This window comes from Manis javanica, chromosome 10 (genome assembly GCF_040802235.1).
Source record: "Manis javanica isolate MJ-LG chromosome 10, MJ_LKY, whole genome shotgun sequence".
Taxonomy (NCBI): Eukaryota; Metazoa; Chordata; class Mammalia; order Pholidota; family Manidae; genus Manis; species Manis javanica.
In genome coordinates, this window is record NC_133165.1 from 117,663,812 (window position 1) to 117,688,364 (window position 24,553).

A 24,553-nucleotide genomic window follows, 5' to 3' on the forward strand; every position below is an offset into this window, starting at 1 on the left:
ATCAGGATACGGGGAGAGGACAGCACCCACACGCCAAGGGCAGCTCAGGAGGACCGGCCTGCCCGCGCCTTCACCTCAGAGTCCGGCCTCCAGACTGTGGGACGCAGGTGCTTGTGGTTTAAGCCGCCCCCACTGTGCATTCACTTCTGCGGCCCTGGCAGGCTGACCCGAGGCAGCCGTGGGATCAGCAGTACCACGGCGCCCCCGCCACACAGGCTGTGTGGGAACGGGGTTGGTGGTCTGCACCCCACAGTGCGTGCAGCTCTGGCTCCTGAGGACTCATCGCCCATGGCTGCCAGATGGACGAGTCGCTCCAGACCCTCAAGCACAGGTGCGGCCACTACAATGACCCTCCCTAACCTGCCCTGGGCAGGGCATCAGGTGCCCGTGGGTCAAGGGCAATCTGCGTCCCCATCTGGAGATAAAATGAAAGCTCCTGTGGCCAGGAGTCTCACCTGCCCTGGCTGGCTACCTCACTGCACACCTGTGGGCAATGCATTGCTATTGACTCTGTATAAAGGGCTCTGCCCAGTGCTCTGGACAACAGGGTGGCATGGCTGCAAGGCTGCAGGAGAGCAGAGCAGAGGTGGGAGCGGTGGCAGCGCTGAGGACAGAGGCCCAGAGGACAGCTGTGCAGGCAGAGGGGCCCAGAGGCGAGACCGGCTTGCTGCATGCAGACTCGCTCTGGGTGAACAAGATTTTAGTGACTAACCTGCCACCGTGGGAATAATGAAGTTGGGTTTAACCCTTTCACCCCAAGAATGTTCTACTGTCACCTGTTTGGTCATACTGAATCCATAGTGAGCTTGCCCGGGGCTGAAACCCACTGGAAGACACCATCTCCCAGAGCCTGTGCGTCGGAAGGACCTGCACGGCTTCTGGGGATGGGACAGTGACAGGAGCCCCCAGATGGGGACAGGGCCAGCCTGTGCCAGTTCATTTTCATGCAGTGCCGTGGCCACAACACCCCCACGCTCATTATTGTGTCCTGTGCTCTCTGTGGCTGCATTATAATGTGAGCTTATGTGCAATTTGCTGGGAGCCGCCAAATCGCCGCCTGCTTTTCCCTGGCACACACTCATCTGCTACTTGCCCTACGTGTTCCTTAAAGTCTCGGGCTTTACACACAGGCCAATTAAATCTCCGTCTGAATGTGTCCCTCTCTGGAGCTGACATCATGTGGTTTAATAGCCGCCGCACTTCTAGGGGTCTTTGAGCTGTGATCATCTGCATTTTCAAGCAGCAGATTACTTACAGGGACATACCCTCAAAGCCAATAATGAAGTTATTAAATGGAATTGGGGCGCATATGGATCCTCGCCACGCTCTCTCCCAGCACTGTCTTGAGCGCGGCTATTAGGAGCAATGGTAGTTTGGAGAGAATTCTCTCTTTGTTCCTGCATCCAATTATTCACATGGCCGTCCTAGAAACGTGTCCTGAGCAACCTCCATGTGTAGCCCCTGGGTGACATGGGCATGGAAACTGGAGATGTGGGCGTTGAGATGCAGGCATGGAGACATGGGTGTGGAGATGTAGACGTGCAGATGTGAGCATGGAGATGTGGCCCAGGAGCTGTAGGTGCTCCAGGTCCCAGGGCACACGGACCAGGCTGTGAGGAACATGGTGCACACATGTGCAGTGGGAGGGATGGCCATTCACAAGGTCCAGGAAGGCACGTGGGCCAGACAGATGGGCAAAGCATGGTCCACCACCTGTGGTCGCCCACTCACAGCCACCAGGCTCCCAGAGAGCGTGTGTGGACAGCTACCAGGAGATTTACAATGACAGGTGCTGTGGACTGAATCAGGCCCCCACGTTCATATGATGAAGCTCCAGCCCCCAAAATACTCGGACGTGAGGCCTCTAAAAGGCTATGAGGTCATGCGCAGGGCCCCTGGTGGGACTAGCACCCTTTAAGGAGACATGAGAGGTGGTGTCTCTGTCCCATGAGGACACAGGTGCACCCAGGGAGAGCCTCTCAGGCCCACCGACACCCCAGCCTGAGCCTCTGGCCTCAGACAAGACATGCATCTGTTGTTCACGCTGTCTAGTCTGTGGGCTTTGTTATGGCAGCCGGGCTGGCCGGGCCCCACCTGAGTCACTCCACCGGGCCCCTCGCAGTGGATCTCAGAAAACAGTGACCACGGAGAGGCCACTGGGGATGTGGGACTCACACTGGGGAGGCTGTTCTGACTCAGGCCCCTGGTGAGTGGCCCGGCAGAGCCAGGATGGGCACGTGGCCTGGCTGCCCGGGCCCCATGACCCTTTCCCAGCTGACCCCTCTGGGCCGTTGCCACCTCCTGTCTCCCTGGTGTGATGGAACCCTGCTCCGTGCCGTGGCACAGTGCACATGTGACACAATGACAGGATGCCTCACCTGGCCAGCTGCGTCAGGAAGGCCGCCCAGCTGCTGGCCTAATGACCTCACGTGGGTCACAGCCTTCTCTGCTCTGTGGCTGTGCAGGACGCCCGTGTGGCCTGAGGGCCTGGCCTGGCCTGACCTGTCCCCCGTAGGCACTCAGGATATCCTTCCTATTCCAAGGACGGGGACGTAGGACACACCAGAGCAAAGCTGTCCCCTGCCCTGGGCGTGAGAGTGCCCCCGCCAGGTGCTGTCTGGAGCCACTGCCGGTCAGGCTGCTGCTTGGAGGGTGAGGCTGCCCGGACGCCTGCGGGCGCTGCTGGTGCTCAGCACCCCGGGGCAGTGGCACCCTGGGGCAGCGACGCCGTCTCCAGCCTGCCTAGTGGATGGAAATGCCCCACTCTCGCGGGGCCTCATCTCTGCCACGGCCCTCACCAGCCGGCCCTTGGCAGCTTATAAAACATTTAGCTCTCACTGCGTCCAGCTGCACAGGCGCTGCAGGCTCTGAGGCCTTCTGTAACTGAGGGACGATGGCGGGGCTGAGACCCGCTCATTATCCTTGCTGCAGGGTGCAGGATGCCCGCCAGAACCACTTTCTCCAACACACTCCCCACGGTTTTTAAATTCAAGAAGCCATTTCTGGCGTTCTGACATGGGCTTTGACCTTATTTGGAAGCTGACGTTCTCAGTTCTCAGTTCCTGCTCAGGGTCTGGTCTGAGGCCTCAGGCCCTGGAGAAGGTGGCACCCGATCAAAACCATTCTGTCCTGCTGCCACAGGGCCTGGGAGGGGTGTCGGCCAGTGGCCTCTGGGGGTCCGAGCTGGCTCAGGTTCTGGGGCTTCGAGCCCCAGTTCCTGCTCCCCGGAGCAGCAGAGCAGGGGGCTGACTGCCCAGAGGTGTGTAGTGTGAACCGGCCTGGCCCACATTGCTGATGTGTACTGGGTTGGGGACATATTTGTCTCGCTCACTGGCCTTGAGGAACTGGGGACAAAATCCAGGGAAGCTGGTGACCTCCAGCCAGGTCCTCATGGCCGCAGGGCTGTGGGTCAGAGCTCCAGTGTCACATGCCGTCTGGACCGTGTTCCTTGTCTGTTTGTATGGTCATTCCCTCGGCCTCCTGGTCAGTCTGACCCTGGCACTGCAGTGAGGGGTGGGCACGTGCAAGCTGAGGTTTGCAAGAGCAGCTGAGGGCAGCCGAGGGCATGGGAGCACCAGCCCCAGGGCCTCTGTCTTCTCCCGCCGCTGCAGAGAGCCTGCATCCAGACCACGTGAGGCTGGCCCTCAGAAGTCATGTCCAGGGGCAGTTACTGTTTCAGCAAGGGAGGGTCCTTGGGGTTGCACCACGCATGGCAGTCAGAACAGCAGCCCACCGGGGGGGCCCTTGTGCCCTTCACAGCCTCGGGCTGGAGCCTGGGGCAGTGGGCTGGGCACGGGCAGGGACCAGCTCCTGTGCTGGAGCAGCCCTGGAGGCCCCCGGCCATGTCTAGGGCAGGGTGGAGGCTGGAGCTCCTGCAGGGCCTTAGGCGTGGGGTGGGCCCAGGGAATGTGCCACGTCCCACAGTTGTGGCCGAGAGCGCATGGTGAGGGGGGTGGGTGGGCGTGCTCGCCGCAGGGGTGGGGGCAGCCCCCCAGACCCGGCTCATGAGCCCGTGAGACTCCATCCAGCAACATTTCAGGGAACAGTCAAGAGGCCGGAGCCGTGACCTTGCACCATTGCCACTCTGCCTGGCTCAGCCTGCCTTGCTGGGCCTGCCTGGAGCTCAACGTGGCCCATTTCTCCCCCTGATGCAGGCCTTCCAGTGCCTGCCAGAGGCCTGCATGTCTCAGGTGTTACCCTCTGAGAGGCCCTGTCCACGTTAGACCTCTGTCTGTCTTGCTGCCCGCCCAGGCCCGAGCTCAGCTCTCAGGGACCCTGGGCCGGCCCCAGTCACAGCGCTTGCCCACCGTGCAGGGATGGGATCACCCATGAGCCTGTCCGTCCCCTCCAGGGGAGAGTAGGTCTGGGCCTCATTTCCTCCTCAATGAGATGTGGGTAGGGGATAGATGGACACACAGATGGGCGGACAGGTGTACAGATGGGAGGATAGAGGGAAGGATGGGTACACGGATGGATGGGTTATGAATGGACAGATAAATTGAATGATGGATGGATGACGGATGCATGGATGCACAGGTGGGTGGGTAGAAGGAAGGAGGGGTGGGTGGACGGGTGGGCAGACGGGTGGGTGGGTGGATGCTCGGTGGCCTGTGCGTGCGTGAAGACATGACGAGGCCCCGAGGGTGCTGCAGCCTCCTTGGGGCCATAGCCCGGGCTGCCAAGTGGGCCCAGCTAGAGCCTAGCCCTCCTTGGGGGGCTGCAGGCGGGTTGCTGAGCTCCCTGGGCTGCAAGGAGTTGGCAGTGAGGAGTCAGTGGGGGAGTGGCCTGCGGCAGGGACTCAGGCGCCATCATGGGCTGAGCGTGTGCTCCGGGCCCGGGCCCTGTACAGGTAGCCCTGCAGCTGGCTGTTCTGCCAGTTCTTGTGGTCTGGGGGCCCCTGTCGGCTGCCTCAGTGGGTCTCCTTCAGTCCCTTCCTCTGCCACGAGGTGTCCTGTGCTGTGGGTCGGCCACAGTGTACCCACTTCCCTCAAGAAAGCGTTCATTTTTCCAGGGTTCGGCTACAAAGAATCTGCACTAAGGGCTTGTGTGCAGGGCCTTGTTCAGCCCCTGCCCATGCCACCTGGGGGTTTATTCTGAGAGTGTGGTTCCCACACGTAAGGTGGGTACGTACTTAGTTTGATTACATTCCATCAAGAAATCTTGAACAGGAAGTAGTAGTTGTTTACTTTAAAGTGAAATCTGTGTTTGTTTTGGAGGGGCAGATGGAGCCCTGACGGGGGGCAGTGACCTGCCATGTCCCACTGCTTGGCAGGCCCCCAGGGCTCATGGGCACCACGTGTGCACATGTGTTTCAGAGGATGGGGCCACCGGGTACCCTCCGTGGGCCAAGTGGTTCCCTCCCAGGGTCATCCGGAGATGCCTTGAACGGACAGTCCCCACTCTGAGCAAGTTGGACATATTAAGTTCAGCTGAGGTGTGTGTTCTTTGGGCGAAGGAGGGAGAAGGATTTCAGAAGGGGAACAAGGAGATGGTGGCTGGGGTTGGGAGACAGGAGCTGCCCAGATGCTGCCCGTTGCCCGGCGGGGCTGGCAGAGCTGGGCTGCCAGCCCCGGGAGGCAGCCTGGGGACAGAGGACCCCGTCTGCCCCTACATGAAGCCCTGCCCCCTCCTGCCCCTCCCGCACCCGGTCCTCACCTCTGCATCGCACATTCTCTGAGCTTCTTTGCGGCCAAGCTGGCGGAGTCCTCAGAGGGCTGGAGCCCTGGGCCACGGCTGCAGGGGGTGCATATGGTGGGTTGCCACGCAGTGTGGTCCTGTGGAGTGGGTCTCACAGGATGGGGGTTTAGCATGGGAACCCTAGCTGAGCCTGGAAGGGTGATGGGCTTGGGAAGCCAGGAGAGGTAACTCGAGTGGCCTGGGTGTCCCACGGAGGGAGCTGAGGCTACTGCCCGAGAGTCTGTCTCAGCAGCCGTGGGTCACAGGGAGAGGTGTGGTTCAGAGCCAGCTGGTGGCTGATGAGAAGGCGAGTTTTGCTGAGGCCTTAGCCTCTACTTTCTGGGAAATAAGTGGGCGAAACAGACTCCAGCCAGCAGGAGGTCTGTCTCCACCTGCGAGGCTAGGATGCAGGGCCTGCCCGGCCTCTGGCCTCAGCTACCCTGAAGGTGACACGTCCTGCCCCATCCCCCCTCAGCCAGGCGCCTGTCCCTCCCACCTCTCCCTGCATCTGCTCTGCTCTGGACAGAGGGCCTGGGCCCCCCTCCCCGGGGTGTGCAGGCCTGAGGACAGTGGAGTGGCCCTACCGGGGAATGTGCCTGTGTCACAGGTTCCACTAGAGTTCCAGAAAGGGCTGGTGGGATGTGACTCTGTGGACCCCCCACGTGTGTCCTAGAGGTCTCCCTGGGGTGACATGCTGCCTGTTGTGCACGTGCAGAGGGGACAGGATGGGAGAGGTCATTGGCTGGGGCCCCTGTGTTCTGCGTGACCGGCTCTAGTCCTTGTGGGGGGCTCAGACGAGGGCGCAAGCATGGAGGGCCTACAAGTGGCTGGCGGCCACTGGACGGCCGGGGCGGGTTCGGGCTGCGGCGTGGTCCTCCTGCCCCGAAGCCCTGTCCCCGCCACCCCACGCTGCCGCTGGCTGCCGTCTGGATGGGCACCTTCTCCTGCCCGGGGAGCAGCCAGGGCCGACAGTGCCGCCGTCTGTCCCTAACCCCGAATCAGCCTGGAAGGAGAGGCGGGGCCAGAGTGCGATCCATCCCTCCCTGGTGAGTAGCCCCGCTGTGTCCTTGGGGTCCAACTAAGGCAGGAGTCTGACTGAATGTCTAAAGCAAGTTTCCTCCCAGCACTTCAGAAGCAGTTAATTTAGTGTGAAGTTTTGCCTTTTGATAGTAAAAAATCATGTTAATAACAAATACTGGCTTCCTAATATTCCACCCAGCTGGGAAGACTCCTTCGGATCTTGAAACAAAATTTAAAATATGAAAGCTGGATCTGTACCCTCTTCCACCAGGGGGACCCCCTTTGTTGTGCGGCCTGACTGGCTCTGGCTGGGTCCCTCCCCCTTCGAGGTACTGCCGTTCCCCACTTTAGGGGTGGGGAACCTGGATCTCAGGGGACCCCAGCTCAGCCTGGCTCAGGGGCAGGGTGAGATCCCAGCCCACGTGCTCCAGCTGCAGAGCTGCCCAGTGGCCACAGAGCTGCCAGCCCACGGCCCACAGATGGCCACGGATATTGCCCTGGTGCCAGCAGGTGGCCTCGGACACGAGGGCCACTGGGCTTGTCATGTGCTTGCTTTGAAATGAAGACACCCCAGTGGGTCATGCAATGCCGAGTCTATAATGCTCCCCTCAACACATGGGGGCACCTGTGGGCCTCCTCCAGCCATTTACAGGCCAGAGCAGGGGTAGAACTGGAGGATGGGTAGTTTCAGGCCTATGTGTGCAGGTCTCTCATGTGCCATGTGTCTCTGCATGTGTATGCGGGACTGTCATGTGTGTGCACATGCAGGCCTGTGTCATGTATGTGTGCAGGTCTGTGTCATGTGTGCACGCAGGCCTGTCTGTGTGCGCATGTGTTGCAGGTCTGTGTCACGTGTGTGTGCAGGCCTGTCTGTGTGTGCATGTGTTGCAGGTCTGTGTCATGCGTGTGTGTGTGCACACACTACTTAGGCAGGGTCTCCACAGGAGGATTTATTCCACTGACACTGACAAACCTGTCTTCAAAACCCGAGGCTTTAGGCAAGCCCGCAGTCCCCTAGGGGATTGTCTTTCCTTTGCAGCCATCTGCTGAGTGGATTTCCAGAGGTGGCACACAGACAACCCCCACAGGCACCTACAAGTACAGGAGCACATACGGACACGGTCCTCACAGACATGCGTAACCATGCACATCCGCGCACACACACATGCATATACATGTGATGAAGTAACGCACAACACTCATGTGTAACAGACGTGTGTGCCTACACAATACACATGTAAACACACATCCACACATACGTGTGCGCACATCTGGGCACCCACACACATGGGCGGGGCTAGCCCTTTCACTTAGGACAGGCTCAGTCTCCTGCTCCCATTTTTATGGGGGCGACTTGTGTTCACATGGCCCTTGCCTTTCCTAGGACAGCGTCACGTATGTCACATGCTCCCCTCTGCTGCATGTGTAGGTGCCCTCCTGTCGCATGTCACGTGTGTCCATCATACATGTCCCATGTGTCCTGTGCTCACATGGCCCCTCCTGGCCTGCTGTGTGTCACAGCACCAGCCTGGCCCTACAGCTGGGCTCCTGTGTGCAGCAGGGTCTGCGGGGAGACCACCTAGGAGGTGGGGGGCAGTGAAGGGACTCCTGCCCCTTCTGGAACCAGTGTGTGTGTGTGTGTGTGTGTGTGTGTGCGCGCACGCACACATGTGCATGTGTGTGCGAGGGCACGTATGGCCATCAGCAGGCGGGCTGGGTCCCTGGGGCCAACACTGTAGCCCCACTCAGAGGCCCTTGGGGGCACGTTCCCTGTAGGGGGCTGGCTTCTACCTTGCCTGCCATGGCTCTGGTTCTTTGTAGAAAGACTGGCGGAGTTTGAGCCACTCAGTCATGACCCTGGGGCTCCATCCCTGGACACAGCCTGGCCACAGGCCCACACAGCTCTGCCCACCCCCAGGCCTCTGCATCCTCAGCCTCAGCTTCCCACCCTCCCCCACCAGTCAGGCATCGCCCACCCTGCCTGGCCGTGCTCTACCCCCACAGCTGGGTCAGGGACCCCTGGCTGCGCCCTGCTGCGGCCTCTGCCCTCCTCTCCTCCCTGGCCCATCTCCCTGGGCACCTCCCTGGAGCCCCCCACCAAGTCCATTTGAGCCTCATCCTACTCCGCTGCCTGGAGATCCTGGGGCCTCGGCCTCAAAGCGTGTCCATGCAGAGGCCCCCACCTCTGGCCCTGCCCATGTCCCTGCCCAGATCTCTGCCCTAAGGCCAGACTCATCCAGCTGCCCCTCCACCTCCCCTGAGGTTCTGCAAGACCCACACTTAGTGGGTCTGAAACCGGGCACTGCAGCCCCCTGTGGTCCCGCTCCTGCCCAGAGATGCCCCTTGCCCGTCCAGCTGTGGGCCAAGGCGTCCAGCCCCACATATCTCATCTTCCAGAGCTTTGTTGGTGGGAGGGCCCCTCAAAGGTGACGCTGGCTTTGCCCCAAAGTCTGGGTCCCCAACGCCTCCCACGTGCCCAAGGCCCCACGAGGCAGTGGTCTTCTTGTCCAGCACGCTCACCTGCGAACTGCTCCTCTCTGAGAATGCTGGACTCAAGTCTTCCACCCTGTAAGCCTGCCTGCATGCCCCTGCCCCCCGCATTTGCCCCCGTCTTCCCGCTCCCCACACAGGCCTCAGTGATCCCTCTCCGTGTAAGGGACATCTTCCTGTCAGCCAGCGTCCCACCCCATCTACGGCCATGGCCTGGGGCCATTAGACGTGTGGGTGCGCACGCATTTAAGGAGGTCTGTGGCTCTCTTTATTCTTGATCGTATGTGATCATTCCCTGCAACTACTGCAAACTATAAGTTATGTGGATAGAACACACTTTACATTATTTTTCCGATCCTAGTTTTCTCAAATCACAGAACATTATATGACTCACAAATTTAAGAAATTCAAAGAATCAATGAAGGTTCCACACGGAAAGCAAGGTCCTGCCTCTCCTTCCCCCACACCCTGGCCATTTCCCCAGGGACAGACTGTCACTGGTGTCCTTGCCCCCATTCTGGGCCTTCCTGCCGCTCTCACACTTAGGTGTACCTGACATTATGACCTGGGCGCCTACTTTGGCTCCTCCCCACGACTCACCGCCCGGCGCAGCGTCCCGTCACTCCCCGGCCTGAGCGGTGGAGAAAGCCCGAAGCCTATTGCGCCCTGTCCCCCTGCCTTTTTTACATATAATTAAACAAAAATTATCAGGGTTTAAGACTTCATGTTTCTCTTTCTACTGTCAATAATTCTCTGAGTTTCACCTACATCTTGATTTTAAAACTTGAAAAAGAAATGAACGTCATTTACAGGATGACTTCATAAATGTTGTTTCCCACAGATACCAATTTGTGACCAGCACTATGTAGAAAAACATAGATATTCATTGTAAAGATTTTGCCAGTTGAAGGAGCTTCTACCAAGTATGAGGGCCTCCTGTATTTTTATGCATATTCTTTAGAGCCAGTTTCACTTCTAAAGGGTCAAAGATGCTATGTGTTCCTTCATTCCATATTCCCATGCCCCATTTCTCAATTCCTTCTCTGCTGGCATGTCACCCCAGGTCAGCTTTTTTTATAGGATGTATGGCTGGTAAGCTGAGCGTTTGAATGCCCTCAAATGATGTGCTCTGTTGGTAGTGTGCCGGGTATAAAGAGCTAGCTGCCATTCCTTTTCCATCAGATCTTAAGAGACCCGGGTCCCATGCCCCTGGATGCCAGTGTGGTTAATGAAAAGTCCAGGGTCAGTTTAATTCTGACTTCATAGACCATCATTTACCTGTTGGCGGTGTTGTTTTTATTCTACAAGCTTTTAAGAATATCTTGCATCATTTGGGTCTAGATCTGCCCATTAGGTCTGTCCAGAATGTGCTGGGCCCTACAGTCTGGAGATGTATGCTCATGTGTTAGACGATTTCCTCCTCTTTGTCACTTTTTTTCCTTTAGAATTTCTAATAATGAAAGTTTGACACCCAGTATACACCCTGCATGTTTGAGGCTGTATCTGTCTTTCTTTCTGCTTGCTGTCTGTCCTGAGGATGTGTGTGACTTTATTTCCCAGGCATGGTTCTTGAGCTTGCCCATTTCTCTCTGCAGTCCCTGCCCTGTAGCTTGACATCAGTCAGCCACTGTCTTTTCCAAGCCTTCTAATTCTCTTTTTCCTTTCTACCACAGTACCTGACTTTCATTTACTGAAAACTTCTCTCAAATTTCTTTGGGAATGATGCTACTTAGAATTATTGTTGTTACTCTTTTACTTTTCCTGGACTCATTTACGATCTCTGGCCCTCACCTGCTGGGTCAAGTGGGGAGCGTATATGTCCTGGGCCCTCCCTCTTGGTCATGTCACTGCCTTTCTGCAAATCCCTCGTGGTCCAAACTGCCACGAATAAAGGTCATACAGAAATAAAGTTTGTCTAGGAATAAATATTATACAGGAGTAAAGATTGAGGTGGCACAGTTGCTGGTCAGCGAGGGTCACCTCTGTCCTGTGTCGCCCCACAGGCTCCTTGCTCGACAGGAAGAGCTGACCATAAGCTGTCTGGGAACAGGCAGGGTGTGTGGACGGATGGGCAGCCTTGGAAGTGGTGATGGAGCCACTGGGCAAGCAGGTCCCACACTGGCCTGATGCTGACGGGCTTTACAGTGTGTGTATGTGTGTGTGTGTGTGTGTGTGTGTGTGTGTGTGTGTGTGTGTGTGTGCACACGCGTGCATGCATGTGCGCAATTTGCCCCCAGGGGGTTGCCCTACCTTTGACTTCCTGGGCCTGTTGCTGTGCATGGCCAGAGAGCTCCACTCTACTCTGTTCTGCATCTTTCTCTGACTCTCACCATCTCAGCAGAGCAGGGGGTTCCCAGACTTGCTCCTGCAATTGGGTGAAGCCTGTGGACCCCTTCTCAGAATAACGTGAAAATATGTAAGCTCACCAAGAAAACCAAATTAGATCAAGTGCAGTTTTGTCAAATGTTGGAAAATCTATTTTGATATAGTAATATGTTCTCTTTGTTATTAAACTTTAAATAAAAATATCTGGCAGTGGGACAACTGTAATTTGAAGTAAGGGTGAATATAAACTATATTCTGCAATAGCTGTAAGAACTGGAATGTGATACAAAGACCCCTGCAATCTTCTGTTATGACGAAATCATAATTACACCTAAACTATTGTGTTTACTGCCTACATGCCCACCTGAAGGCAATGTCATTCAACAAAATGCACATTTCCCCCATCCAGGGTCACACCTCCAGCACTCTGGGCACCCTCCCAGGCAGAAGTCACCTCTTTCTTTGGACTGTGTTCCAACTCTGGCCTCAGCCACACCTGGTGACAGCAGTTCTTCATGAAGAGTGGGGAGTACAAACCAACCCAGCTCTTTCCACGGAGCACCCACCTGGCGAGTGCCTGGCCTGGCTGCATCCCAGGTGCTGCCCGGGGAACGCCAGCACATCCAACTTCAGCTGCAGCCCCTTCTCTTCCGTCCAGTGACTGGCCCCGCACTCCCCTGTTCCTGGCCTGCAGATCGTCCTCACTCATGATTCCTGACACCATGATCACTGATCGTTTTTTAAAACATCTTTCTGGTTAGACCCTGGAGGTCACCTCCCGAGGTTAGTGTTGGCGCTCACTCTGCCACTCTGAACTGACACCCCAGGGGCACCTGGGGCCTCTGTGGTTGGCACCGTTAGCCACTCTCATGGGCACCTGCCACGGGATCTCCATTTTCCTGTTGCCTCTTCTAAGGGTACAGGCAGCGCCACACGCGTTGACTAGTAGGTCTCAGTGCCTGGAGGAAGATGCTCTGGTCCCCACAGCACGGTGCCCGGGCCCTCCTGTTCCATCTGTTGAAAATAAATTCACACCATGTTTCTCTTTATGGACTTCTTTTTCTTTAACTCTCTTTACAGAAGGATCCTCCAAATGGCTAGTTTTTAAAAGTTCCCCTGGTGAATTTAGAATACTTTTCGATTTTCAAAATTTCAAATACCACACACCTGATTTAGAACACAGGATGGCAGAGGTGGGCTTTGCTTCCTGACTGAGGTCCCTTCAGGGATCCTGGGTGTGTGTGTATACTAAGCACCTGGTGACCCGTAAGCCTTCCAAGGCGGAGAGCTCAGCTCCAGGTAAGGAATGCGGGCCGACGACCTTGGTGGAGGTCAGGCTCTGAGCTCTAGGCAGGCTGGTTCCCCGAGTGGCTGCAGCACAGATACAGGACCTTCCAGGCCCCGGAGCTTCAGAAAGGGCTGCCGTGCGGCAAGGTGCCGTCCCCCCACCCCCGGGGCCTGAGTGCCTGGCTGGTGTGAGGCCGGCCACACCTCCAGGTGAGGGCGAGGTCCTGGCCTTCTTGTCTTGTGGACAGCATCGGAGGGCAGTGTAGGGCCTGGGAAGCTGTGCAGCCAGAGGTGCGGGGCTGCCGGGGAGCTGGCCCCGCTGTGGCAGGGTGGGAGCGCTGCAGAATCAGGCGGGGGGTGTCAGCAGCCAGTGTGGTGCTAGTCTTGGCAGCCTGTCGTTTCTGGATCTGGTGCCTGTGTCCAGGCCTCTGTGGCCCTCAGTGTCCATGTGTGGACACTGAGGATATGTCCTATGTGACCTCTTAGAGCCTGTCCAGGTCTGGCCTCATTCGCCCTTCAGACACATGGATTTGTGTGCAGGAGGGAAATGGCTTCATGTGAAGCCCCGCACTGCACTCCCCGGCCTGGCTCACACTCCCAAGGCCAGCGACCAGGGGGCCGTCCTGTCCACCCTGACCCCACACAGGCCTGTGAGTAGGTTCAGGGAGAGGGTCTACGCTGACCCCACCCAAAGCGCTTAGCTGGGTATTTGAATTTCCATTCAGACAAAACTGTCTTGAGGTCTCCATGCCAGCCTCTGGGCTTGGGAGCCACTCGGAAAAGGACCCTGATGCGCCCACCCTGGAGTGTGGGTGGAGAGGAAACCTGGCCAGAAGCAAATGCTGGCCCTTCCTAGATGCTGTGCAGAGGCCGAGGCAGGAGGGCGCCCTCTGCCCCATCTGGAGCAGCCCCTAGGCATTTACTGCATGCCCACGTGCTTGGGTGCATAGCAGCTGGCCCGCGGGGTGTCATTCACCAGGGTGTGTGTGTGTGTGTGTTTCCAGACAGAGGTGTGACTTTCAGGACCAAACGCGGGTTGGGCCTGGGCAGCGGCAATGCCCCAGCAGTGTGCCCCCCGCCCTTCCAGGGGCCATGGGGGGCGAGGAGGCTGGGCATACTGGAGGCCGCCAGCGCCCCGCTCCGGCACCCGCCGTGACCGGCTCTGCAGTGAGGCCCCTGCACACCTAGGTGGAGCCCGACCCGCGGTTTTCGGCTGGACCGGCCCCGCCTGACCCGCCGGCGCGCCAGGCGGGGGCGCTGCAGGGCGGCGGGGGTCCCCCGGGTCCTCTCCGCGGCCCAGTGCGCATCGGCAGCTCGGCGGGCCGGGCGGAGTGCAGACGGCGGCGGGCGCGGGCCGGAGTCCGAGCGCCGCGCGGGCCCGGCCTCCCGCAACCTCTCCCGCCGCCTCCCCGGAAAGGCCGAGCCGAGCAAGCGGGCGGGCGCCGCCGGGCCGGAGCAGCGGCGTCCCGCGGGCGGCGAGGCGCGCAGCGTCGCCGACCCCACCTGTCGGCGCGGCCGCCACCGCCGCCGCCAGCACCGGCACCCGCACCCGCGCGGGCCCGGCCCCGGCAGCGCCCGGCCCGCGCGGGCCGCCCGCGGAAGCGCCGGGCCGGGCCTCGTACGGCCGCAGCGGCGGGGGCGCGGGCTTGGGGAGCGCGGAGGCCGGCACCGTCCGGGGGGGACCGGCCTGCCGGCCCCAGGCCGCGCAAGTTCGATCGCGGCGGGCTCGGCCGGGCGCGCGGGCCCCGGCGCGGCGATGGTGCGGCAGCCCCGCTTCCTGCGCGCAGCCCCGGCCCCGGGCCTGGCCCTCCGCGGCGGCGGCGCAGCCCCCTGAACCCCGGGCCCGAGCGAGCGCGGCGGAGGCGAGGAGGCGACAGCGGCGGAGGCCCGGGACCGTGCGGGACACCCCCCCGCCCTCGCGCCGCCGCCGTTGCGCAATCCGCCGTCCGGGCCCTGCTGGCGGCGCGGCTCCGGGGGCGGCGGCGGGGCTGATTCATGGGGCCGCGGCGGCCGCCCCCCGGCGCCCCGCAGCCCGCGATGGTGGCCGGGCGGCCGGAGCTGCGGCCGCCGTGGCGGGAGCCCCGGTGCTGACCTCCCCGCCCCCGCCCCTCCCCTCCCCGCGCCCCCCGCGCGCCCCTCCTCCCCTGCCCGCGCAGCCACCCGCCGCCTCCCGGAGTGGCGGCTCCAGTCGCGGCGGAGCGCGGCGGCGGCGGATGGAGGGCGCGAGCGGGCGGCCGCGGCGGCTGCACCCGGCGGGGCGCTGATGCGGCGCCCGGACCCGCGCTGCGCGACTTCGGGGACGTCGGCCGCGTTGGCGCTCCGCGATGCAGCTCCTGAAGGCGCTCTGGGCACTCGCAGGGGCCGCGCTCTGCTGCTTCGTCGTGCTGCTGATCCACGCGCAGTTCCCGAAAGCAGGTAATGGTCCCCGGCTCCCGGCCTCCAGCGCCTGCGGCCGCCAGTGCCGCCGCGCGCAGCCCGCTCCGGGTGCCACTGCGGACCCTCCGCGCCCGGAGCTCCCAGTCGGCCGGTGGCGAGGGGGCGGGGCGGCGGCCTCGGTGCCTCTCGCGCCGCCGGAGACGGGACCCTCGCCGAGGCTGCCGGATCCGTCCCCTGCCCCGCACGGCTCGCTGGCAGCGGCGCCCGCCCGCTCCGCGCGGCCCTCGGTAGATGGCACCCGCGCTCCATGCTGGCGAGTCGGGGCGGGCGCGGGGCCGAGGCGCCGGGAGCCCAGGGGAGGCCGGGGCCGTGGACTGGGCGTACAGGGGACTTGGGCTCCAGAGCGCCCAGCCCCGCACCAAGTTTGCGCCCCCGTCCTCCTGGTGCCAGCTAGAACGCAGGGCCCCCGGATCCTGTCCCGGAACTTGGTTAAGGTGTCCGCGTTAGTGGTCGCACTGTGGAAGTTGGGAGGTCTCGGGGGCCCGGGAGCTGTTTGCCCAGGGCCCAAGCCGGAGCGCACAGCCTGTATGGTTGGGTGGGCACTCCTGGAAACTTGCTAGTCCCTGCGCCAGGAACTCCTGGAGCTCAGCCTGGTACACTCTGTGCTCCGCCTGGCCTGCCTTCGCGGAACAGCTGACGGAGGCCCTGGGGGCCTGGAGTCGCACCCGCTGTCCTGTCATCAGGCACCTTGTGCCAGCACTGCCTGGCGCTCCCTGGGCTGGAAGGAGGCACTGAGCGCAGGAGGAAGCCGGGCCCGTAATGTAGGCACATTGTCATAAGCTCTGGGCTCCACAGAGGAAGGGTTTGCGATGTTTAGCGGCTTCCTTGCCTAATTGATGAACTGCTGCTGGCTCCTGGGGAAGGAGGTGGGTGCGGGAGGCCAGCCCAGGCCCATGACCTCCACTCTCGGCCCGGTGTCCATCTCCTTCCCCTGGTTTTGCGTCCAGGCCCTGAAGTGAACGGTGGCTGTCCCCGGGCTTTGTTGCAGGCCTGGCCAGCTCCACGAGGGTCAGCCCACCTGCCCACCAGCTCACCAACCTGCTTCAGGAGTGGGTGGCTCTGTCCCCTGGAGCTGCCATGTCCCTAGAGGGCTGTTCTCGGCTGTGTCCTCTGCCAGAAGACCCTGGACCCCATTGAGCAGCCAGGGGGTTCCTTGCAGCGAGGCCTTGTTCAGACTGTATGTTCTTTACCCTCCATGCTTATCTTGCCCCTTTGGGGCACACGTTCTGAAATGGGAGCCAGTGAGGTCTCGCTGCTTCTCTCTGAGGTCAAAGTGCCAGGCCGTGCTGGGGTTCTCTGCTTTGGGGTCGTTTCCCCTGATTTTAAAGCTGTGCTTTAGTAAGAGAGCTGGGGGCTCTGTCAGTGTGGCTGAACACCATTCCACTGCCAGCGGGAACTCATCGGTCCTGGTGTCTTGGGGGGGACACCGCCGCCGTCCTCCTGAGGCTCCGAGTGTTTTTGGTTTAAGAGGGAAGAGTTTCCATCCCCTGGTCTGGAAGATACTGGGTGTGGGTGGGCCCGGGTTTCAGTGAATAACCTTGCTCATGGGGTGCAGCGTGATTGCTGATGGGTCACTGAGAGCTCTTCCCAGAAACCTCGGCATGTCTCCAGAGGGGACACATGCATGTCAGGGTCCTGAGAGGCGGCGCGGGCTGCGCAGGCAGGGCGTGGGCCGGGAGCAGGGCACGCTCTGAAGCAGTGTCTTTCAGCAGCCCCGGGGGATCTGTGCCTGCCGACGCAGCCCTCAGGGCTCCTGCAAGTCTGGTCTGTCCACCCAGAGACAGAGGCCTTACTGCGTGGGGACAGAGGAGCAGTACCGTGGCTCCTTGGAGCTGGCCCTTGGGGGTGGCCGGCCAACCCTGGTGCCAAGGGAGACACAGGGGTGCATTTCTGGCTAGCCAGCTGCGGGCCTGGGTCCTCTCCTCGGGGACATGCTGGCCAGAAGGCGGGAGGGAGAAGGCAAGGGGGGCGGGCAGACCAGCGAGACTCGGTGGTGTCTGCAGATGGGTGTGAATGAGCTGTTTGAATCGTCGGTCCCCTGAAGCTGGTGTTCTCAGTGGTGGAGCAGGGGACACAGGGAGCTGTCTGTCCACATGTCACCTTTTGCCATGTGGCTAACCCGTCCCCCTCTGGCCAGCTTGTTTCCCAGCGCTAGGGAAGATGAATAGGCTGTGAGTGGGGAGAGGCGTCCAGTGGTCCCAAACCGCAGCTGTTCCCGGGCTGTTCTTTGTAAGCGTGGTCCTGCCCACTGCCTCACGCCTGGCCCAGGCAGCCAGAGGGCCAGGGAAGAGCCCCCCAGGCACAGCCACAGTGCGGCTGTGGGGACCTTCTGTTGCTCGCCCCTGATGACACCCTGGCCCTCCCCTGAGAAGCGAGAACCCTGTCTTTGGCTTCTGAAGGTGGCGTGCAGTTGCCTGTGTTTGTGAACTACAGTCTGAATCAAGGCACTTGGGAACCTGGATTGAAACAGCCCCGTGGGTAGGGACACAAGGCCGTGGGTGCCGGGAAGGGCAGGGTGAAGACACTCCTTCATCTGCTTGTGTTTACCTTGGAGCACAGGCGTAAGGAAACAGCTAGCATTACACAATTATTTTCTACCTACCTTTTCCAAAGACTTTAAGATATTTTTCTCCCATCTTTCAATCACTTGACAGATTATAGCACTGTGCTCAGACTAGTGGCTTTCGTGTTGATGCTTAATATAACCAGGAAGAAAAGGTACCATGAAGCAGAGAGATGTGAAGAATGATGCCCCATGGGCTAGGCTTCTTGGGTGGCAAGGTTTTGGGGCTTTGGAATCCGAAGGAGGTACTGGCAGGCCAGGAAGTGTCTGGGCCCTGCTCTCCTTTGTGAGCAGAAGGGCAACCCGGTATTTTCCCTGGAGATGTGGATTCAAGGTTCAAGTCTATCGTCTCAGTCCTTTTGGTGGCAGGGGTGTGAGGGATGGGTGAGCATGTGTTAGCATCTTCTCTGGGTTCCTGCTGAGAACCTGGGATTTGCAGGCATGTCCAGCTGCCCTTGCTGTGTTCCCCTAATTGCAGAGGTGCTCTCTGAGTCTCCCTGTCTTCACTGGCTGCTCTGAGGGCAGACTGTTGACTGAGGAACAGGATTCAACTTCTGTTTAGCTAGCTGGCTAGCTGTTCTGGAAGTGAAACATAATGCTGCGAACTCATCTCTGGGAAGGGCATGTCTAACCCCAGAAAGGCCCTAATGGCCTCCTAGGAATTGCCAGCTCTGTGTGCTCATCTTTAATTGCTGTAATGTCACAAGATGAACAGAATGCAGTGTTAATATGTCTGTTGTATCCATCAGTTCATTTTAAAAGTGAAAAAACACTGACAGAGAACCCAGGACTGATATAGCACAGTTCCCAGCTCCTAGGAGTCTGCCAGAGATGTTTGCTGAATCAAAAAGTCACCCCAGTTGTAGCGCACAGGCTCATGTCCCAGAGGCATCAGTGAGGCGGGGGCTTGCAGGCATCCCACCGTGGGCTGGGCGGGGCTGGGGGACCCTTAGTGAAGCACCTAGGGGGAAGGCCGGCCTGGGCAGTTCTGTGCCCAGCTCCATTGCCTGAGCTGGTGACGTCCGAGCAGTGTCTCAGGAGAGGAGTTCAGAGCCCTGGGCTACAAATGCACATGGCCCCGTTGCTTCGTGGACCCCAACCCTGACTTCAGGGCTGCCGGCTCCCAGCCTGGGACCTGGCCACTGACTTCCCTCTGTGTCCCTGGGCTGGCACAGAGGGGCCCAACCAGGGTGCCCTTCCCGGCCCTCTGCAGGCTCTGAAAAGTCAGGTAAGTGTGAATGGCTGCTGGGGAGGGATGGGATGGGAAAGGCATTAAAAATAACCGCTCCTTTATCATTATTTACTATCTTTTCTTGTGTGACACAGAATCTAAATAAAACCCACACTAACCATAATGGGAATCTCATTGCTGAGTGTCTGACAGCTATAAAATTAAACCATAAAAGGACCATTAATGGAGGTGACTTTTCAGAGGTGACATGGCTCACTGCATGCGTGGTGGACGCCTGGACCCCGAACACCCCAAAGAGCTGGCGCCCTGACTGGGCCTGCCAAGCCCGTGTGCACACACAGGAGGGCCGCGACTCAGGCTGACTTCCCACGAATTTCACCGGAAGCCCATCAGCCTCCCACCTTGCTTCCCACCCAAAAGTGGCATTTGAGAGCCATGCAGGAGACCATCTGAGGACCCTGCTCAGCAGTCTGCCCATCTCCAGGCACGTGGCACTGTCCACAGGCACTGGGAGTGAAATATGCCATGAAGCTGACTCAGTTAGGGAGCAAGGCAGACAAGAACATCCCTACAAATAAGTGAACATGTAAACGTGTGTGAAACCTATTCAGGGTTCTGTAACATGGACAGGGACACATGCACATAACACGTGGCTGCTGTGCATGCCCGTTAATGAGTAGACCCAGGGCTCCTCTGGGATGAGTGACCTCTGTGTGCACTGCCCCACTGCAAGGTGATCTGCTGCTCCCTTGGAGTTCTTCCTTCCCTAGACTTGACCTGTTACCATACCTGGCCTCTCTGGGGAGATATGGAGCAGCCATAGCCCTTACTCACACACACGTGTACCCACACAGATACACACAGGCACGCACGCACACGGTCATCCACAAGCAGGCACACGGCCTGTAAAAACACATGCACACACACACACACACACACGTGTGTGTGTGCCTGCAGCCGTGTGCCTGGAGTATGGGAGGCTGAGGGTGAGGCCACCGCATCTACTTCTCTGTCCGTGCCGTTCTATCCGCTGTACCTGATACTGTGCCAGGCTGAGCATCTCTGGAAGTTTCCACACACCCAGAGAGGCCTCCTGTGGAAGGTATATTTTCACAGGTAAGGCCCAGCTAGGGCACAGAGTGCAGTAGGACAGCTGCGACATGAGCTCCCGCTTCCTTCTCTCTGCGTGGACCCCCAAGGCAGGACTGCAGCTCCGAGTTGCCAGGCCTGCTGCACTACCTTCTCCCGTGCTCTGCACGCCTGCCTTGCAGACCCCGTGCCTGGGTCAGGTTCATACACGCCTGTGCAAATGGCCTTTGGGATTAGGAAAGCGGACTGCAGGGTGCTATCAGGCAGGTCACTGGGATCCTCCGTCTCCTCTTGGGCAGGATGGGAAGGACAGTAGAAGCCAAAGTTTAGGGTGGCTGTGACTTTCTGTCAGGTTGTGCTTGAGAATCCGACACGTGGGCAGACGATGCCCCAGTTATGTCGCAGAGACCGGCCGGTGCTTAGGCGGGTGGAGGTGGGCTCAGGTTGCCAGGAGCAGACGTCAGTCCCGGACATGCTTACCGAGGGGGAGTTAGCTGGTCTCTCCGATGGAGCGGCCTCCAGGTGCTGAGCCCACCCCCACTCCCCGCGCCTTGTATCCAGCTCCTGTTTCCAGCTGATTCTCAGTCTGGGAGGCCTCGGGCCAAGGCTGGCCCCTCCTCCTGAGGGCTCTACCAGCGCATCTGTGCCCTCCCTGACTAGACTGCCAGGGCCTCCGGGACCCTCTCCACAGGGAGGGGCTCCCCAAAACGAAAGGAGAGCCCCAGGACCAGCAGGAACGGGGGGATAATCCCAGTCCACTCAGGCTCACTCTGGACCTGCCAGAGTCCTGGAGGAAGGGGCCCCAGAAAGAGCTGGAAGCAGGTGTGTGCACTGAAAGCCCAGTGGCCTGGCCCCAGACTTCTGGGTGCTGGGAGGCCCATTCACGGCGGGGTCGTCATCTCTCCGAGGACCTGTGGGTCTGGAGCGTAGCCGGAATCCACCTGCTCCTTCCAGCTGGTACTTAGTCCCTGATATTAGGGGACAGTGCCAGCCTCAGAGCTGCAGGTGCTGTTAACGAGGGTGGCCCAGGGCTGCAGGCAGGGAGGGAGGCTTGCTGGCTGCCTGCCAAGCTGGGCACCAAGGGGGTGGGATGTGGGAGGACCTTGCTGTCAACCCACCACATTGCCTAGCAGTGAGCTGGTGAGAAGTTGAGGAGCCAGCCCCTTCCAGGTGGTGGGTGTGTCCGTCCTGGGCCTGTGGGCCGGGGGCTGGAAGCAGGGCCACCATTTTCGGAGTGGGCATGGGGAAGAGGTGGGTATCCCTCCAGGCCTGGGTCATCCGCTTCCCACCTGTCCATTCTGGTTGGTTTCTGGGTCATGTGATGTCTATGAAGCCACCTGCACAGCCTTACCCAGCTGGGTGACCCTGGGTGGCCCGCAGTGGTCCCCAGACTGAGTTCTGGGGTCTGCTGGGGCCCTTGGCTCAGCTCCCATGTCTTCCTCTGGCTGGAGGTCTCCTCGTCTGAGTCTGTGGTGCTCTGGCAGGGGAGCAGGCCGCACCAGAAGCTTCCATGGGCCAAGCTCCATGAGTACATACTGTGGGGCTCCAGCGGAGATGGGCTCCCCAATGGGGTACCCCAAGAGCAGGCAGGCAGCAGCCTGGGGTGAGGGTAGAGGGCAGATCTCTCCAGGAGGTGACTGGTCCCTAGTGTGCCCGGGGGTCAGCGTGGGCCTTGAGATGAAAGCAGAGAATCATCTTTGCAGAGGGACTGTGAGGCCACTGGGCCCGAACAGGGGTGTCAGGGCAGAGATGGGCCTGGTGCCCTCAGCAGTCACCCTATGTGGGTGTGGTCCTCATCCACCTTGCAAGGAGGTTGTGGTGGTTTTATGACCTCACCGTTGAGGAAGGACAGATTTGGCTAAGGCCCTAGGTGTGCCCACCCTGTGCCCAGAGCCCCCGCTCCCCCAAGCTGGCATGAGAACACAGCTGCCACGTTCTAGAAAGCCAAGCTGGGGTTGGGCTGCCCTGTAGGAAGGGGCCCATGGAGGTCTCAGGCAGGGCAGGTATCTGTCCCCTGTGTCCCCACCTGCCTGGGCCTCAGGGTGAAGGCACATGGGTTGAGCTGACCTCCAGGGGTCAGCAGCTGCTCTGGGCCCCACCTCTTGGCCTGACGTTGGCATCCTGCAGGGGCCCCAGGCTGGATGTTCAGTGGGGGCATCCCTCTGCCCTGCCCACTGCCTCTGGGATGGCAGCTCAGGCTGGGAGGGTGGTTCTGGAAGACTCCAGGTTAGGAAGTATGCTGCCCTTGGAGACGCTGGCTGGGGTCCCTGCATCACACCCCTCCCAGCCTGCACACATGCACCGGGGTCGCTGAATATTTACAGGGGCTCGTGAGCCTTTAAAATGCACGCCCTTCAAAGTTGGCTTCCACCTGGAGAAAGCAGATTTTATTAGCCATCACCTCTCTCCCATTTCACAGGCAGTGAAGCAGGCCCTTGACTGGCTTCACAGGGAGGAGCCCAGACCTTATAAATAGCTCTGTACTGTGCAGACCCACACAGCCCTCAGCCCTCCTGTCCCTGGGGAGTGCCTGCACAGCAGCAGAGCCGAGCCACACTCCCAGGGCTGGTTGCCTCGGTGACAACCTTGCTAGACAGGCCAGCCACAGCTGGGCACACACATAGTGAGTGCCTGCTGTATGCCAGGCCCGGGCTGTGCTCTGGGGAGTGGGTGGACTCAGCAGGTTCGCACACAGGAAGGGGCCAAGCAGGTGCTGGAGTACGTGCTCATGAGAAATGCAGCAGGTGGGGTCCCCCACAAACAAGCCCCCAGAACCTGCGGCCTGATTTGGAAGCAGCTTTTTGCAGATGCAGTTTAAGTAAGGATCTCAGGATGACACCGTCCTGGGTGAGCGTTCGCCCTAAACCCAGTGACAACATCCTCGTAGAGAGGCTAGAGGGATGTGGCCACAAGCCAAGGGACACCTAAGGCCCCCAGGGCTGGAAGGCTCAGGAAGGACCCTCCAGCCCACACCCAGAGCCTGCAGGGGGGCATGGCCCCACAGACACCTTGGCCAGGGACTGCTGGCCTCTGGGATCCCAAGAAAAGGAATGTCCTTCTGACCACTTAAGCTCCAGGTTTGCGGTGTGTGTTGCAGCAGCTCCAGGAAACTGATGGGGCTCCCCCAAATAATGGGCTCACCCCCACTCGGAGTCTGGCCTGTGCCGGGGCTCCAGGGAGCATGCCCTCGGGAGGGCACAGGTGCCGCTCCCCGCCTCTTTCTCCATCTGCAGCAGGTTCCCTTGGGGCGTGTGGACCCAGGCAGTGAGGATGCTGAGTTGCAGGCTGAGGCAGAAGCCGGTTTCTTGGTAGGCTGGGGTTGGGGTGGACAGCCTGGAAATGCTTACCCCACCTCCATGCATGAATTCAGCATTTCCCAAGTGAGGGCACCTACAGCGGTTGGCATACAAGATGGCTTTATGCAGGGTGTGGACGGGCATTTTTCATTTTAATAGTGGCCTGTTTATTTTTATGGTTACCTTCTATTTATGGCAAAGGCACTGGTTCCCATTTACAGAGAGATGGAGGGTTTCTTTTCAGCAGTACAGTGACTCGGGTGTGCGGTGGATCCAGGTGGGGATGCGGCGCTGTCTGAAAACACTTGTTGAACACGTGCTGAGCCCCAGGTGCGGCAGCCTGGCTGAGCCGAGGAGCCGTGGTGGGGAGGCCGTTCGGGCGGCAGGAGCTCCAGAGGGTTTGCAGGTGTGGGGGCTCATCGCAGGCCTGCACTCAGGAGCCGTGGCCCCATCCCAGGTGTCCCGGCCAGCTGAGGACAAAGAGGCCCTGGGCAGAGGAACATGGGCTCCGCAGTGGACTTGGGCAGGGAGAGGTGGTGCCCCAGCTCCCTGGGGCTGCCGTCACAAAGGACCCGAACTGGGGCTGGCTTTAAGAGACAGACATGGTCTCTGAGCTCTGGATGCCGGAAGTCTAGACCGGGATGTCAGCAGGCTAGCTCCTTGGGGCAGGGTCCTCCTAGCCTCTGGCCTGCTCCTGGGGCTCCTGGGGTCCTTGGCTGGTGGCTGCATCGCCAGTCACTGCCTCTGTCCCCATCTCAGATCTCCCTCCTCTGTCCCGGGAGGACTTGGGTCTTTGGATTCAGGTCCCCTGCCCACCCCCGCCGCCAACCCAGGATGGTCTCATCTGGAGACCCTCTGCCGGGTCTGCAAGGATACCTACTCCAGATAAGGCACCCTCGGAGGTTCCGCATAGACCCATCTTTGGGGGTCACTGTCCCGCTCAGCACGTGGGGGCAGGAGAGATGCACCAGGCACTGGGACTGACGCCATCGCCAGGCTCGCAGGTCCTAGAGCAACAAGCTCCATTCCCCTCTGGCCCCACATTGTTTTGGGGTTCTCCTGGGGGCTGTGGCCAGCACAGACTGTAGGCAAGTGGTTGGGGGAGGCGGCAGGCTCCTCCCACTCAGGGACAGGCTGCTCTTTGCTCGGAGGGGCGGCCTGAGCTTAGGGGTCCTGGGC

At 59.9% G+C, this 24,553-nt stretch overlaps 1 protein-coding gene across 6 annotated transcripts in view; it reads left to right on the forward strand.

Moving 5' to 3' along the window:
* Positions 1-24,553, forward strand: part of TAFA5 (TAFA chemokine like family member 5) — a 168,515-nt gene that overhangs the window by 52,454 nt on the left and 91,508 nt on the right. Inside the window, exon 1 of one of the 6 annotated variants that reach the window (XR_005058136.2) lies at positions 14,419-15,213. The exons of 4 other annotated variants lie outside the window; for them this stretch is intronic. Coding sequence is in view for 1 of the 2 variants with exons in the window: in XM_037006759.2 (XP_036862654.1) it covers positions 15,123-15,213 (91 nt within the window). In the remaining variant the exon portion in view is untranslated. Of the gene's footprint in view, positions 1-14,418; positions 15,214-24,553 lie in introns of those variants that run through there. One more of the 6 variants, XM_037006759.2, reaches the window with a different exon arrangement.